At 32.3% G+C, this 17,934-nt stretch overlaps 2 protein-coding genes across 2 annotated transcripts; both read right to left on the bottom strand.

Moving 5' to 3' along the window:
• Nucleotides 1–2,803: 2,803 nt before the first annotated feature.
• On the bottom strand, nucleotides 2,804–5,267 carry LOC124530510 (putative gustatory receptor 28b). Its single transcript, XM_047104694.1, has 4 exons — nucleotides 4,227–5,267; nucleotides 4,072–4,140; nucleotides 3,417–3,506; nucleotides 2,804–2,872 (listed from the first exon to the last, which is right to left on the bottom strand). The coding sequence occupies exons 1-4, from the start codon at nucleotides 5,265–5,267 to the stop codon at nucleotides 2,804–2,806; spliced, it is 1,269 nt and encodes a 422-aa protein (XP_046960650.1).
• Nucleotides 5,268–9,957: 4,690 nt separating this feature from the next.
• LOC124530354 (cytochrome P450 4c3-like) lies at nucleotides 9,958–17,717 on the bottom strand. Its single transcript, XM_047104500.1, has 10 exons — nucleotides 17,561–17,717; nucleotides 17,009–17,098; nucleotides 15,553–15,663; nucleotides 15,250–15,435; nucleotides 13,720–13,916; nucleotides 13,577–13,646; nucleotides 12,767–12,968; nucleotides 12,128–12,276; nucleotides 10,598–10,783; nucleotides 9,958–10,182 (listed from the first exon to the last, which is right to left on the bottom strand). Exons 1-10 carry the CDS (start codon nucleotides 17,715–17,717, stop codon nucleotides 10,010–10,012), a joined length of 1,521 nt encoding a protein of 506 aa, XP_046960456.1. The 3' UTR covers nucleotides 9,958–10,009.
• Between the last annotated feature and the right edge of the window lie 217 nt (nucleotides 17,718–17,934).

Genomic DNA, 17,934 nt, shown 5'->3' with positions numbered 1-17,934 from the left:
TGATGGTATCCATATGAAAACGACATAAGTCTTAAATTTGCATTATGTATATGCGCGACAAATAGGTGAATAATTGAAAATCACGTCAACCAATTTTGATAATTCTTTTTTTATTATAAAATATATACTTCAAGGGTAATTTGGTGAAAGTTTGGTAAGGTTCTGAGCACAGGATCCATGACAAAGTAACGGAACGGAAGGGAACGGAACAATTCTGAGGAACACGTTAGCGATTCTCAGTCGAATCTTTTGTTTATAGGTTATTTGGATATTTGAGTCACCTTCCGTAATGTGGTTATGTTTATGTAATTATCATAGTCGAATATTATAATCAACTAGCTAGCTAGCTAGCTAGCAACAGTATTGCACCCGTGCGAACCCACGCCGGCTTCGCACTTGCATTGTTGGGGCAAGGGCACCGTGGCTGACACCGACTCCAAATATAACAATAATTATAACTACATGATATAATCGTTAATCGACTTTTAAGTAGTCTAATATTTTTCATTTCATATAACTTAGGAAGACTCTAAAAAATATGTTGAATACGCAATTATTTTTATTACTTTTTCGTGCATATTCATTTGTTTTAAAATAGTGTTTTGTTTGAAGTCGGTTTTTATTTTTGTTAAAATTTTTATTTATTTAAGGGAAGTTGTGTGACTTGACGCAAATGTTGCTTGTTTATTCCAACAATATAATATACAATATTAAATCCTGATTTTGAAACCTAATTAATATCCTGTGGAGGCATCGTCGTCGCTCCTGTACGAAGAATGAAACTAAATTCAGTTAAATTATTTATCACACAGTTTTTTAATATTTTGACATAAAATTATAATGAATAAAAATATGCAGAATAGTCTAACCATACTATCCACTATATGCTATATGATATTTTGGTCAATTGCCCGGAGACAATCGGACAGTCTGGATAAGCTGATTGTAGTAGGGAAAATCGAAGGCAAAAGATCACCAGGCCGATTATCCGCCCGCTGGTCCGACCAAAATCAAAATATAACGGGACCCAATATTCCGACTGCCCTGAGACCAGCCCAGAACGGAGTGGTGTGGAGGAAGCTAGTCGGCACATCGGTGATATCGGTGCATTTCAGGACAAGCAAGACCATCAGTAATGAAGCTTACAAAAAGAAGACTATCATAATAATATTAATTAATATTCAAGGAAATTACAAAACCCTTCTATTCTCAGACAGAAAATGTGATAATTTAAACACATGCTAGATCATTTATAGGTTGTGCTTCGCTTACAAATGCAACGCGATCAATAAAACTAGTCCTGCATAAAAATTACTTCTCTAGCATATAATTATAATGTTTAATTATTTTACTTGCAATGCATGATTAACTGTTAGAAATACCATACAGTTACCATGAACACTTTGTAAAAATATTTTTTGTTGTTAAAAATTGTATAAGAAAATAGTAAGGACTAAATTGTTTCAGCAGTTCAACATAGAAATTAAAAGTAAGCATTGATTTCATAGTTTCAAAGAAAAATCATATGGAAGTTAGGGGTAACCCTTATTTTCAACAATGGATCATGGAAATGGTTGATTATTATTGGCCCATAATTTTCAACTAGGAGCATAATATCGGCACCAAAGTCAAAAAAGATGCCAATGTAGTTTTCAAAAAAAAACTCAGTGAAGCCATATAAAATTAAATTAAATCTTTATTTCCTTTCGTTCCCTTAGAACCTATATATATTTAAAATTATACGCATATTTATTATACTAGATGACTTTTGTACAGGTGGATCGAGTCAAGTCAGTCAGTTCTTGAAGAATAATAATTAAAAAAACACATTTACTGGCAAAGAAAAGCATAATTGCTTTGTATTAAAGAATTATAATAATTAAACATATTAAAATAGGCAATTAATTTTGTCGCTTTTAATATTTGTTATAGCAGTAGTTAGGACATATAAACTGAAGTTTACGGCCTTAAACACGGGCAAGAACCAATGAGTTTCCATGTTTATAATTTGTATTAATAATAACCAAATACATTAGTAAAAAAGGCATATTATTGGACACAAGATTTTATAGATGATAAAAAAGCGTGGAGTTAATACCTGTTGAATTCCAAGCAGGATATATTAATTTAAATAATTGTATTTAATTAAATTGACTTTGTATTTTTTAAATGTTGAAAGTAGTGAGTAGTAACTACTGAATTTCTTGCCGGTTCTTCTCGGTAGAATCTACTCTCCGAACCGGTGGTAGCTTTACTTAATTGTAAAATGACGATTCAAAAGTGCTTGTAAAAGCCTACTTGAAAGAAGTTTATTTTGATTTAGAATTAATAATCCTGTATGCTGCAATCCATAAAAGAACTGTTAGGAGGCTGGATGTACCACCAATGGGTATACGACCAGCATAGGAGTATCATATTGAATCAGCTGGATATTTGCAGTGACATAAACTTCTTAACTGTTTTTTATAAATAATACGAATTGTGTTTTAAATGATAAATGCGTTTCTTGTTTTAAGACTAATTATTAGATATAGTTACACCTCTACATGTTACGAACGATACCGTAATTATTTTCTTGGAAATCCCTCAAGAAATATCTCCTAGAAAAATAAGTTATGCAATCTCCAGTGACAATAAATATAATGACCAGGATGTGCGCGGCATCCGTGAAGGACTACTTTAATCCCAGACGGAAAAAACATGAATACGCAATAAAAAAAGTACTATACATATAAAAGAGTAAAGTAAAAGTCTTATGCTAATTTCAAACGCATTTATTTTGTTTTAAACATATGTATATGTTTTAATTGGAATGTTTGTCCGTAACAAACTGCAGAAGAATCACGAGAAAAGTAGTCACAGAACGAGCACCCTGAAAAATATCAAATGAATATTTTAAAATAATTGAGTATGATTAATCTTACTCCTCCTTACATCTATATCGGATATGTAAATAGCACTTTCTTCACTCTGATACTAACAACTAATTAAATATATTTTATAACATTAAAATTTAGTTTACATACAATAATAAAAAAACACATTACAATTTTCCACTTCGCTGTTACAAATATAAAAAAAAGACTTCTTGACGTACAGGTGTTTATAAAACAAACCAAGTAGTAGCAATTATGTCTGTTTACCCTATCAAGATAATCTAAGTTAATTTTTATGTTCATTTAAATTAAATTTCTGTACAAGCCAACATGTTACAGTTGTCAGATCAAATCAATCAAGGTTCAAAGCTTGCAAAATAGGTACATATATGTACATGCATATGAATACTCTCCAAAACCTTTTCGAAAACAAAACAACAGACTGTCTTACTATTTATTTCAATAGTTCTATAAAATAGTAAGAAAAAAGTGTATGTACGACCTGTTTATTAATCTTGTTTAATAATAATAAATACTCACTTCCAACATCATCATGTAATCCAATTTGAATAAGCCATGTGCTGTAAATGTTGGTATTTGGTGTAGAATTTGTAGTGATAAATGAACTGCCTAAAACATTTTATATTTTTTAGTCTTATAAAATAGTGTCATTGACCCTGTTAGTAACATTCACCATTGCCAACTATGGATACTAATACTAGTATTTTATGCCTTTTATGCCTGTACCTAATTAAACTGGTTCGTTGGTTTAGTGGCAAGCTTATAAGATTGTTGATCCATGGGAAGCTTCAAATTCAAATCAAACAGATGGAAAGATATTCTCGTAGTAAAATCTACAAATAATTTTGAAATTATTACAATTATTTGGAACTAGCTGTGTACCCGATGTGTTATCCCACTGAAAACACTAAAATTGTCTTAAAAAATTATGAATTTCCATACGACTTTTAATTGTCCTTTTACCCCCTTGTCCCTTCTTGTTGCATACGTAAATCTGGTACAAAATTTCATAGAACTGTCCTTTCAAGATTAACCAGTTTATGCACATTGTATGTTACTCAATAATCTTAAAATGTAATAAATTAATCTAATCGTTAAGTATTTACGTGTTAAGACAACATAAAGAATAAAATTAATTAATAATATCTTATGACTGATGTTAAAATTAAATTACCTCCGATGTAACTGCGGGGTCTACATCACTGTTTATAATTTCATGTACTACGTGTGGTGTAATTCGAGCCTGTGAAAACCAAAATAAATTAAAACATATGCAAAACAGATTCCATACAAAATCGTAATTCAGAGAATTGGTATTTCCTCACGCACTTCTTTTACAGTGGCATCACTAAAATAAATGCACACATATATAATACTTAATGCATATCCGATTTGCCAGAAAACGTAAATTAAAAAATCTATATAATTTTGGAAATCATGGAATAATCCAGACGCAGTTGCTTCCATAAAGTAATACAAGTATAATATTATCTGTAACAGAGTCATCATCATCGTCAGCAATATAACGAAACCGAATTTCTCATTTGCAGTTTCTGTAGCCTTATATAACATGCTATAAATCTTTGCACAACCCGCTACTTTTTTAGAAACATTCTTCTCTTTTACTAGGAATGGTTTATCGGCAAATTTTGCATTCTTGAAACCAATTACGGAAAGCTCCGTGTCATTATTCCGTTTTACAGAATTGAGAATTTTATTCACAAACCTATATCTTCTTCTCAGAATCAACAAGTAAGAGCAGTATTGTGTCGTTATTATGAAAACAATGGAGTCGGTAAACACCATTTGGAATACTTTCTCGATTGGCATCTTTGAACCTAGAGTGAGAAGTGACATCCAAACACTGAACATTCGAGTTACGCTGATGAAAATCTGTGCAAGACAAACAATGGAGGCTAAGCGCCAATGTCTCGAACAATACGCAACTTCGCCAAATTCTTGTAAGGCTCTATCGATGTCCACTATCTTTTGCATGTCGATCGTGCTACCGCTCAAATCAAATGGAACCTTCCATATAGCATACAAAATAAACATGTTATTCGTAAATCTCTCAACTTCATCTCCATAATGCTGTAACTTTGTGTTGTATAAACTTCGAAGTATGGTCTGATCCTCTGCATGAATCTTGTATAAGCAATAGAAATATAAGGAATACCAAAACAGGAATGAAATACACCCAAAAAGTGAAAATGTTGTGGTAATGATACCGACTGAGTTACTCTCAATGGTAAGGACGGAGGCTCCAGCGAATTTTCTTACATATCGAATTAAGTATGTAGCATCAACGATGTTACGCATATGCTTCGGTCTAAGCTTTTTATTCACGAACTTAAGCAAACGGAGCAACATTTTATTCTGCTACCGACCGTTCCTAAGCTTCGAATGACTTAGCTTGTGTCCAACATCACAAGCAAGCATTTTAATCCAACTAATCACACAATTTGAAATAAATACAAAATTACTTTCATTACAAAATTACATCAGACGTATGAATTTAATAACTTTTATTAATAACGTGATATTAAGGAACTGGCACAATTTATTTGAAATTCGTACCGACTAATGACACCACTTTCCTAATAGTGTTTTTTAAATAAATGGGTCGCCCGCGAAACTTCGCGTTTATTCAAAATATTTATTAGGAATCGAATCGAAACCTGTAACAGGTTTAGTTTTGATTTCTTTTTATTGTAAACTGCAGCAACTAATCTACATTTGGCGCAAAAATGATAAAACTTTATTCAAAAGAATTTTTTACTGTCAAGTAGTATAATTTTAATGAGTCAGGTTAGAATATGAATTATTTGTCGATAATAATTAACTTTAAAATTGTTTACGTTTTTCATTTCCTTCCTCCTCCAGAATCCATCTGACTTTACTGCACGGCTTGAGCTCCATAGCCGATTTTTGATGTACAACTGTCATTCCATATTCACTGGGACAAGAATCGGCTTACCCTATTAATATATAAGATAGGAGAATTCAATTTTTTCCGCAAGCCTTCCCACATCAATGCTACAAATTGGAGCAACTTGTTAGGAAATTTGAATTTTTTTTTTAACTTACGGACAGTCTCAGTTTATTCTAAAAAGTTTTCATGCTTATCAAGAAACAAGAGTCATGAAATGTGATGCAGTTCATGAGGCCATAAGTATAATTAAATGAAACATAATTTTGTATAATAATTAAAAACATATTAATGATGAAATGTTTGTAGTACGTGACATAACACAACTACAAGCAAATAGCATGGAATATGTGTTTCTTTATTCCTTTTATTGGAATATAGTAATATACGTAATTTGTTTGATGTGAATGGGTTGCTACATATATCCTTAAATGGACACATAAATACACTTTCAAAGCATACTGATTTATAGGAGATTTGCTGCCTCGTACAACCATTCTGTGGAATCAGCTATCGACGGCAGTTTTTTTGAACATTTACTTGGGAACCATCAAGAAAATAACATACTCGTTGTCTTAAATTTTCGCGATTATTACACATTGAAATAAATATAAATTAATAATAAATAATAGATTTAAATCGCGTAAATTAATTATTTTTAATATCTCGACGTTTCGAGCACTTTACAGCGTTCGTGGTCACGGGTAGACTGAGGTGACATTTGTCTATTTGAAATACAAAAGAAATATTATTTACAACTACCGCCAATGATTTCTCAATTGGTATCTTGTGTGTTCGAAACGTCGGGATGTTAAAAATAATTAAAATGCGCGATTCAAATCCGCTGTAACTAGTTTTATTTCAAGAACATACTCATTCCTTAAAGGCCCGCAACGTACCTGACAACCCCTGTTGTTGCAGATGTCCATGAGCGATGACAATTACTTTCCACCAGGTGAGCATCCTGCTCGTTTGCCTAGTAACATCAAAAAATAGGAATTGGGTATAATTGCTACTATTATTTTAAAGGATTTTATGTATCGTGTTAAGCACAGCTTTATTGCCTTATAACCTCCACTGAAGATGACGATTTCCCCGTTGAATTGCAATTCCGATCTGTTGGGCTTAAAACGAACCAGCTGTTATTTGCTAGCAAACTTGCCACCATTCCACGAGGTCAAGATTTACATAGTAACTATTTTTATATTTTTATATATTAAAGGACTTAATCTTAATGATTTCTTTAGTCAAGATAGTAAGTACCCCATGGCAACCTCGACAATTACTCGAGTAGTTACTCTTTTTCATTCTCGTGTGGCATCCCACTTCTACGCTTTCTTAGCCTTCTAGCTTATAAAAATTCATTCAGAAGCTACAATCAACAGTTATTGAAATTAGTTGGTAACAGCAGTCCACTTGAGAGTTATCAATATTAGTGATAAGAGATTTGAGGAAAGTCATTTTGAGTACTTGAAATATACATTAAATAACCAGATAACATAGTGTATGTCTTACATTTGTTATGTTCTTATGTATTAAGTAATTCTTCGTTTAACTGCCTTTTTGGTCTGGCTAATAAATATAATAATATATAAGGCCGCCAGTAACATCCAGGGCATGAAAGGTGCTGGGTTTTTCTAAAAAACCTGTGAAAATTTCTTAGTAAACACTTTGATCCATTGTACAAAACGAAAATATTCTATCATAGTTACCTAAAGCATAAAAATCTATGAAAAGCTGGACAGATGACGACATCTAGCGACAAGCTTACAACATAAGAAAACGCAAGGAAAAGCGACATCTGCCTTCGCTAAAGCGAACTGCCAGCAGAGATATTGCTGTAGTCGTTAGTCGATACTCGATATATCATTATGGCTTAATAAAGAGGGCATCCCATGCCTAAAATCTTTTAAAATACGTAACAATGATTATTATTGACCTGATCACTAATATTCATCATCGAATTTGAGAAAAATATATATCTATCACTCATATTACTGCTAATCATAGAATAATAAAATAGTTTTATAGAATCAATGATAATCATTGTAGTGTATAGAACGACACAATTTAGACGTAGTATCGGCAAAATTCGTAAAACCGATCATATCCGAATTAAGTACGCTTTCCCTAATTAACAATATTTTTTTCTTATGTGAATAAGATCTTTACACAAACGTAATAACTTGTAATATCATATGACCTAATATATTTGTCAATTTAACACGTCGATTTAATTGCGCTTGCTTTCTCGGGTTGAACTGAGACGAGAATCTATAGCGACGAATAGCGTCGAATGGCGCGATAGGGAGCTATTTCTATTGGTTGTATAATACCGATAGTATTATTGAATTTGCCGATGCTACATCTAAGTTGTGTCGTACTATACGTATACGAGGCGCAGGATAGGCTTATAACCTTTACTAATAAAACGATTCAAAAGTAAGTGTAATAGTCTACTTTAATAAAGTGTATTTTATTTTTATTTTTAAACAACAATCAATTACTATTATATTGTAAACCTGATAACTATGTTAGACATTATTATTATTATTATATATATGTGAAACTCGTTAACAACATAACATTTTATTGTTAAGCATTTTCTTTCATAAATGAATTCGTACTGACTAAAAGTAACTGGTTATTGATTAATTCATAAAGAGGCTGTTTAAAAATAAATAAACAGGGTGAATTACCGAGCTTTCATACTTTTATTTTATTTTTAACAAAATAAGTTCATAGTTTGCTACCCCTGAAATTCGTAAAGTAAATATTAATACATTAAAAGGTCTTATATCTTATAATAACTAACCAAAACAAGTAACCGTTACAACATAGAGGCACACAAAATTTAAATAAGTGTGAATAATATCTTAAAACCAATAGAGAAATGTTTACAACTTATCATAAGCTTTGTTTTAGATATTTGAATGCTCAGAATATCAAACTCCTCAACCCAAGACATTATATTTCACTCAAATGTTTACAAATATTTTAATTTCATACAAATGTCGTTGACATATTTTCAAGTATGTACATGTATATAAAGCTGAGATGGCTTAGTGGTTAGAACGCTTGCATCTTAACCGATGATCGCGGGTTCAAACCCAGGCAAGCACGACTGTATAATGCTTAATTTGTGTGTATAATTGATCTCATGCGGTGAAGGAAAACATCGTGAGGAAACCTGCATGTGTCTAATTTCATCGAAATTCTGCCACATGCATTCCACCAACCCGCATTGCAAGAGCATGGTGGGCAATTAAAGCAGAGACAGTTTATGTACATATGTGTGTGTTTTTTTGTTATTTATTAAATATCTAATTTTGAGTGGTTTTTTTCATTTTTTTCTTATATTAATTAGAATAACGTTTGTCATTAATAGCTGCTCAAGAGTCAGTTAGACAATCTGCTGTTGCACATTCCGTACACCCATATTAGTTTCTTTCCATCCTTTTTTATTTAATGTTTAGTTACTTTACACGTAGTTATAATAAAACTAGTAATCGCCCTTAGCTTCGCTCGCTTTTTATAGTGTTGGTTGTCTTGTGTCAGGCAAAAAAAGTAGTCATGTCCTTTCTTGAAATTCAAGTTTTTTCATACCAAATTTCATCAAATTCGGTCCAGCGGTTTGGTCGAGAAAGAGCGACAGACCGACAGAGTTAATTACACATTTAAAATATTAATATAGATTTATATGAAGCATATTCCATACAGAAACCAAAACTGTCGCTTCAACAATGGCCGGCTGCTTAGGAAAACTTCATACGAATTATTTAATATTCACGTGAAACTTACAAATATGTCGTTAAAGTTAATATATAATATAATCCGAAATAACCAATTCCAAGGCTATAATTAAACTCCTAAATACACATCGCTATTGCAGTGACTTCAACATAAAAATATGTATTAAATAAAATAATATATAAATATAAATATGAGACAACATCACATACATTACTCTGATCCCAATGTAAGTAGCGGAAGCACTTGTGTTATGGAAATCAGAAGTAACGACGGTACCACAAACACCCAGACCCAAGACAACATAGAAAACTAATGGTAATCTCCATCGACTCGGCCGGGAATCAAACCCGGGACCTCAGAGTGGCGTACCCATGAAAACCGGTGTACACACCACTCGACCATGGAGGTCGTCATAATGTATGTCGATAATTTAATTTTTTCTTTTTTCCAAACGAAATTGGTAATCGTCAACAGCCTTCATCATAAGGTTCAGTTTCACTTTAATTCGAGGTATCGGGCCTTTCTCTGGTTCTCCGATGACTTTGTAATTACGAAGAAGTGTTGATAGCACCGTCTTGATCGACGTGAAAACGTATTGGGTAGCTGAAAAAGAAAAATTTATAATTTACGTTTTATACAATGCTATATAAAAAACTGCTAATTTCACAAAAAATAATCGTCTTAATCAAGGCAACTGAGATTTTTTGCGACATATCGATATCATCAGTGATTCTTAAGTCATGCGAACATAATAAATGTATGAACAGCAAGTACATTGGGTTGATTAAAAAACCGCGTCGATATAGCTTTTGATAATATGGGGATTCATTCATAACAACCATAGGTTATATCCAAAAACATCCACCAAGTGAAGTAAAATTATTGGATAAAATATTGGTGGTCTTGGATACAATTCATTAAAAAAATAGATTTAAAAGAAAAAAAAATATTCGATAGACAATAAAAATTGTCTAAAAATTACTACAACGCATAATTTACAATATATAACTATACAAACCGACACAATTTCTTGGTCCACTACTGAACGGCATAAAAGAACAGGTATGTTTCAAGTTCAGACGCTCTGGAAGGAACCTGTCTGGATCGAAGTGTTCGGCATCCGGACCCCAGTACTTCGGATCGCGATGACATCCCCAAATAGACACCACTATACCTGAACCGCTGGGCAATACGCGCCCAGACGCTAGACCAAAATAAAATACGTTTAAATTAAAATACAAACGACTCTCCTTAATGAGTATATTAAAGTAAATTATAAAACATATCAATAATGAAACCAATTCCCTAAAAAAACAAGCCTCTAAAAAACATTATATTTTCATGTTTTAGTTCATCATAAAAGGGCTTTCTAGCAATTGGTTGAAATAAATAGTTACGCTGATTTGAGCATACGCCTATATAAAAACAAAAGAAAATCGTTCAAAAATATCATAACAATAATATGGTAATAATAATAATAAACAAATAAAATAATATTCGTTTGGCCAAATATTTATTTCTATAATAAAAAATCATGTAAATATTTTCAGCTTTGGGAGGCATTGCAATGAATATTGTATTATAATTTAAAATATACACAATAAAAGATGAAGGCCATAAAAACGTGTGAAGCTTGCATGCATTTATATCAATGTAGAATTATTAAATTTAATTGTATATACGTAAATCATTTTTTACGTATAAATATTTTTTTGCATCGTGACGTAAGTTTAATCTTTATTTTAACCCGACGTCCTAAAAATTACTGACGAGATTTATGCAATAAGTGGAACTATGCGATTGTATGCTATGAACAGATATTTGAGATTTGATAGCGGTCATGCTTTTATTAGTATAATAATAATAATAATATAAATATTGCACAACATCAATACATTACTCTGATCCCAATGTAAGTAGATAAAGCACTTGTGTTATGGAAATTCAGAAGTAACGAAGGTACCACAAACACCCAGACCCAAGACGACATAGAAAACTAATTAACCTTCTACATCGACTCGGCCGGGAATCGAACCCGGGACCTCAAAGTGGCGTACCCATGAAAACCGGTGTCCACACCACTCGACCACAGAGGTCGTCGAGTAAAGTGAGAGAGGTAGACTGACAGACCGAGTTTCCACCCTACCAGTACACCGAAAATTAGGGCAAAAAACGGCTATCGCAGTAAAGTTCATAAATTATCGATCAAACTGATTTATCAAGATTATTTTTTGGTATATTTAAGAAATCTTCTAAGGCATGCGCGATACACAATTTGTCGCAAATAAAATTGCAAATTTCCTATTATGAAAAATCCGCCTGGAAAACCGATAACCAAATGAAAATCTGGTTTTCGTGCCTACAATTAAGGAACATACCTAACGGTATTCTGTGTCTTCCAAGGCACAGGAGTGCTTACACTGTCAACTTGGATTGACAAATTCTTGACCGAAACCCAGTACTTTATTATTACCTATACCCAGGGTTGAATCCAGCATAAGCTGGTTCCGAGACAGTCATATTAGTTATAAGCGTATTATATACTTACGTAACGCAATCTCTGTTTCCACTTTCCGAATGACAAAAGGCACGGGTGGAAAGAGCCTTAAAGATTCTTTAACGACTCTCTCTAAATATTTTAATTTTTGTAAGTCATCTCTAGCAACTGGACGTTTTGAGTCCAGAACGTCACATAACCTGAAACAGAATTACGAACTTTTATCCGTCTTGTACTTAATTTTAAATTGATAAAGACCAATCAGTATTTTATAATTCAATATTCATACGCTACAGAACGGTTCTTGATGCCGCAAGAATGTAAACATTACGTAAATTTAATATGTCTATGTATCCCAAAAATAAACGTTTCATGTTTCTAATTTAAAAAGTGATGGACTTCCATACAAATGTTCAACCCTTATTTCACGCCCTTACAGACAGAATAGCCAGAAACGCTTAAATACGTATCTTCCTACCTCGTAACTTTTTTTAAATCTGTATTCCAAATATAAAGTTTCATGTTTCTATCTTTAAAAAATGATGGATTTCTATACAAACTTTCAACTCCTATTTCACCCCCTTAGGGTTAGAAAGACAAAACTCCTCAGTGAGATTTTACGCTCGGCGATGATGAATCAGTCAGTCAGGATACCTATGTTATTTTTTATATAGAGATATTCATACTTACTCTTCATAAACCTTATCTTGTATTTCTGGATACTTAGCTAGCAACTGTAGGGTGAATCCTAAACAAATGGCGGTGGTATCCGTGCCAGCAATAGTCAGAGTCAGAATTTCCTCACGCAGTTCGACATCTGTGTACCCTTTTTCACATCCAGAGAGAGATATCAATAGATCGAGTAAATTCTTCCTTCGATAATCCTCTAGATCTGTAAATTATAGAAACCTTTATAATCACAACTAATTACAAAATGAAGCCTGCCGCCGCATCGATATGCCTGTATGCATGAACCTTCCTCTCGAATCAGTCACACACAAATTAAAAGATTTAAGCGGACATATACATTGGGGCAGATAAAGCGACTTTGTTTTAAAATGTAGTGATGTATCTGAGGAAATAAAATCCTTAGCGGATAGGCAGTACGCATATCATAATATGAAAATATAAAACACTATCATAAGCTAGCAAGCTTCAAGGAAACGCTGTGCAAACCCTTAAGGGCACTAAACTTAAGGCCATTCGCTGCAAGTAAAGTTCAAGCTACAAATAATAACAAATTATTATACAGAATCTAATTTATTTAAACGATGAGTATTAAGACAAAAATTCACGCAGTCTTTGCTACACTAAACTTAGCTTCAAAATGACGTAAAGTAATTAATAATTAACGATCAAAGGCATGATTATACGATATCACGCCTTTTGGTAAGTCAAAAAAAAGGATATGAAACAGCATGGAAAATTGTTACTCATTAAAAACAAAGATTTTACATATCATCAGAATATCTGATATTATCTTAGAATCAACAAACTTACTGTAATGGACATCTGCTTTCGGCTGAAGATTGTTGTCTTTCTTTAACTCGGCTCGTTTCTTTTTTATTACCTATAAATTTAATAATACGATAATGTACACATATTTTATAAAGTCAAATTCAATCGTACTCAAATAAACTTACATCATCTGTAAAATCGTGTAAGACTTTGATACACGCCTCATGTTTCGAATAGTGCGGTAATAGTTTAAACAACCAGTCAGGTTGCAGCCATAAATGGAAGATCCTTTTACATACAACGTCCAGCAAGTGATTTAGTGACGTGAGAAACGGTGCATTCGAATCATTCTGAGCATTAATTTTTACCCCCATCGCTGTTTCTGAAAATAAAATATATATTTGTCATAATAAAAACACGCTTACATATAAAAACTAAGGTGTTGTGATGGAATAGATGCTATCACACTAAATAAGTATAGTTAAAGCCAATTAGAGTTTTAATATTATGTTAATTTCGTTCATCAATCAAGTATGTAAACGTCAAATTAAGATCCAACCCCTAATAAAAAGCTCACCGTTACATGGGTTTCAAAAACATTCTCAAGAAGTTTGTATCGAGGTTAAGCTTAATGTAAAATCATTTTCTTTAAATTGTGTCAGCACTACACGCTAAAATTAATAAGATAAAGGCAAGCTAATGGCTATGATGACAAATACGTATGTATATACGAAATGAAAATTACCTTTGAGCGGCATCACTGATACATAGTTTTTATATAAATAAAAGGCTGCTGGCGCTCAAACTTAATAAGTTAGAGATAAAAATACATTGATATAATTACATAAATATGCAAAAAATCTACTTTTATCAAATGTCTCGAAGAGGCTGGACAACATAGACTACTACACAGGACTCCACTAATGTATCTAGACTAAAAAAATATTTACACTAACACATTTTTTGTTGTACCTTTACTTAAGAATATAAGCACAGGCGTTACTTTAAAATATTGGTCAGAATGAACCCTTATACCGGAGATACGATTTCGATTCGATTCGAAAAATGAACCTCAGTGTGAAAAAGTGTACCACTTTCTTCAAAATAGCAATAATATTGATTTTGCGAAGCAAAGACATGTCATCATTCATCGTCTGTCTTAGCGCGTGTGTCTAATGATAGATAAACATGGATAAATCATCGTGTAACTAGACGAGCGTAGTTTATGAAAATACGTTTTTTTCTGGAACGACCTAAAATATCCTTCATAGGTGTTAAAATCCATCTATAATTAAAGAAAAAATATTCTAAAACGGCCCTTATTTCCTTAGAATAAGGCGAAACTGATTCGAAACACCTACAGGAATACATATTATGAATCTCAACTTAAATATTCATGTTTTAAGTCACTTATCTGGTGGACTTTCATTTTCGCCACAATAAAGAAGTTAAACCACAATTTTCCATCAACACAGATGAACAAGCAAGGCAATACATAAAAAAACGACTATATTTTTATAGTCATAATAGTATGATTAGGAATTATTCAATTATTAATTATATTTTATGGAAATTCATAAATCATTCATCACTTGACAACTTACATTTAGCTAAACTAATGAATGATTTTGAATGAATGTCTTCTAAAGTAACATACTCAACGAATATACATAAAACTTATACTAGAAGTTGTAGTACGTTTCTAACTAACTTACCACAAACCGAATCCAAAGTATAAGCACTTAAGTATGGATAAATACTAAAAGAATCTATTCCAGCTTTTTTTGCCAATTTTTCTAACAGATTCGCGCTATGTTCCGAGAAAACTTCAAAAAAAATCTCTATTACTTTTGGACTGAAGGCAGGAATCATGATCTTTCTGCGCCGTCTCCACATTGGAACTAAAAAAAAAAAATGAATTGCATGATTTTCAGGACATCATAGCACAGTGCACAGTGATGAAAACAGGCTAGGCTACCTGCCTTTTAGTTTACACTATTAATTAATTTAAAACTTACCTGGTGCAAAAATACCGCCATTACCGATGACTTTTCGCATAAATCTATGTAAATCATCTTTTTCAAGGCAGGTTTTCAGTATCACCTCTAAATCGACAGGATTGCATATTACTGTAGAGTAAAAAATGACTATTTTGTAGTAATTCTTATCCTCGTGAAAAACCAAAGACAAATAAGGCTAAATAACGAACGTAAATAAAAAAAAATCATGGAACATAGTTTAACAACAGGTCTGAGAAATGTACTAGCAGACGCTAGTACATTTCTTACAACATATGTATATAGTACAACTTATATAGTATCGTTATATATACAATAATTGCATTTAAATGATATTGAAATTTTATTACTTATAATTAATTACGACTATAATAATTTTAGGAATAAATATAAACGGCAAGTTTCTCAGCAACTTAAGATTTGCCGACGATATAGTCCTTTTCTCGACGTCATCAAAACAACTGCAAGTAATGCTTAAAGATCTAAGTGACTCTAGCAATAGCATTGGTCTACAACTCAACACATCTAAGACTAAAGTAGCTACAAACAGTATACAAACCCCCATAATAGTAAACCAAACACCAATCGAAAATGTCGACAGCTACATATACTTAGGAAAGCTCATTTCATTTAAAAACACACGGCATAAAGATGAACTAGACAGAAGAATTAATATGTCTTGGAAAAAGTTCTGGAGCCTGAAAGAAACATTGAAATCAAAACTTCCATTACATCTTAAGAAGAAAATCATGGACTCATGTATACTACCATGCCTGACATATGGAGCACAGACCTGGATCTGCAATAAATACACAAAAACAAAAATACGTACATGCCAGCGCTCAATGGAGAGAAGCATCCTAGGCCTAAAGCTCAAGGATAAACAAAGAAGCAGTGCTATAAGACGCAAAACCAAAGTTATAAATGCGGTAACGCATGCACTGCGGTTAAAGTGGAAATGGGCTGGTCACATGATACGAACGATGAAAGAACGATGGACGAAACTCGTCACAATATGGAAAGGTCCAACAGGCAAGAGAGCTAGAGGCAGACCTATAGACCGTTGGACTGATGACCTACGAAAGGTAGCAGGAGACAACTGGATGGATACAGCAAGAGATAGAGTACACTGGAAACAGTTGGAGGAGGCCTATACCCTAGAGGGGCCATGACTTAATATTAAATTACTTTACTATTACTTTTTAAACTTTTTTATATTAGGAATAGGTCAACTTTTTGTATAATTATTTTGAATACTTACTTTAATATGTAGTAGGATTAAGTCAAGGAAATAAATAAAGGCTTATTATTATTATTATTATTATAATAATTTTATAATGAAGTTTGATTTAAAAAATATATATAAATTTCACGAAACAAATAAAGTGGACATTTCGATAGGGAACCAAATTTTTCATTCCATAAATTAGAAAAATGTTAATTAAATAACGCTTACCGAAGTAAAGTATATGATTCAACCAGCATCTGCTTATCCCGTCGTTTTGCATGGCTGAGTAGCTGAATCTTTGTAAAGACAACATTATATCTGAAATAAATAAAATATTATTTAGTTTAAATAGCCACATATATCACATATACATCAAAATTTAAAATAGATCCTATATATGATCGCTAGAAGCATTTTCCTTTTGAATCGTTATCGAGTAAGGTTAAGGAATAAGGTTTACATATTTCAATTTTGGAAATTTAAATGTATTTTTTTTTATTCTTCACTATACTTTTAGGTTTTTAAAGTAGTTAATATACATTTTTTATTGATACACAATAAAAAATAATGTCAATTTAAATTTTGCGTAAAAGTTCAGTCTAAAGTTTTAGGCGCCGGCTGCATTCATCGCATCACTGAATTTCAGCTTGATCATTTTGCTATGTCAACGATAACAAATAACAAGTATAACTAACTATAAGTAAAATTCCTAGTTATTGTACCAAATGACAGGCTGTAAATTTATGTAAATTATCAAAGAAAGTAAAATAAAATAAATACCTTCTGTATTACCCGCCATCTGTCTCGCTATTCCTATGACGGGCAGCTCGCCACTTGGCGCGGGAATCACCGAAGCCAACTTATACATTCGTCTTCTTCGATATCTGTACAGGACAATCCACAACACAACTACCACTAGCAAAGTATACACGATCATTTCGACATAAGATAATTTGTGATTTAATGAAGAATATTAAATACGAATATCAGACGAGTGTGTTTCAAGAGAGCTGTGAGGGATCTGTGAAAATATATTAGCGCCCAATTATATAAGAACAAGGAATGACAGACACTGTATATTTATTATCTACTGTATGATAATTAGTTAATACGCTGTATTTTGATTTTTTTATACAAAATCCACGTAATTTCAT

Source organism: Vanessa cardui, chromosome 6, assembly GCF_905220365.1.
Source record: "Vanessa cardui chromosome 6, ilVanCard2.1, whole genome shotgun sequence".
Taxonomy (NCBI): Eukaryota; Metazoa; Arthropoda; class Insecta; order Lepidoptera; family Nymphalidae; genus Vanessa; species Vanessa cardui.
This window is presented reverse-complemented; position numbering and strand designations above follow the sequence as displayed.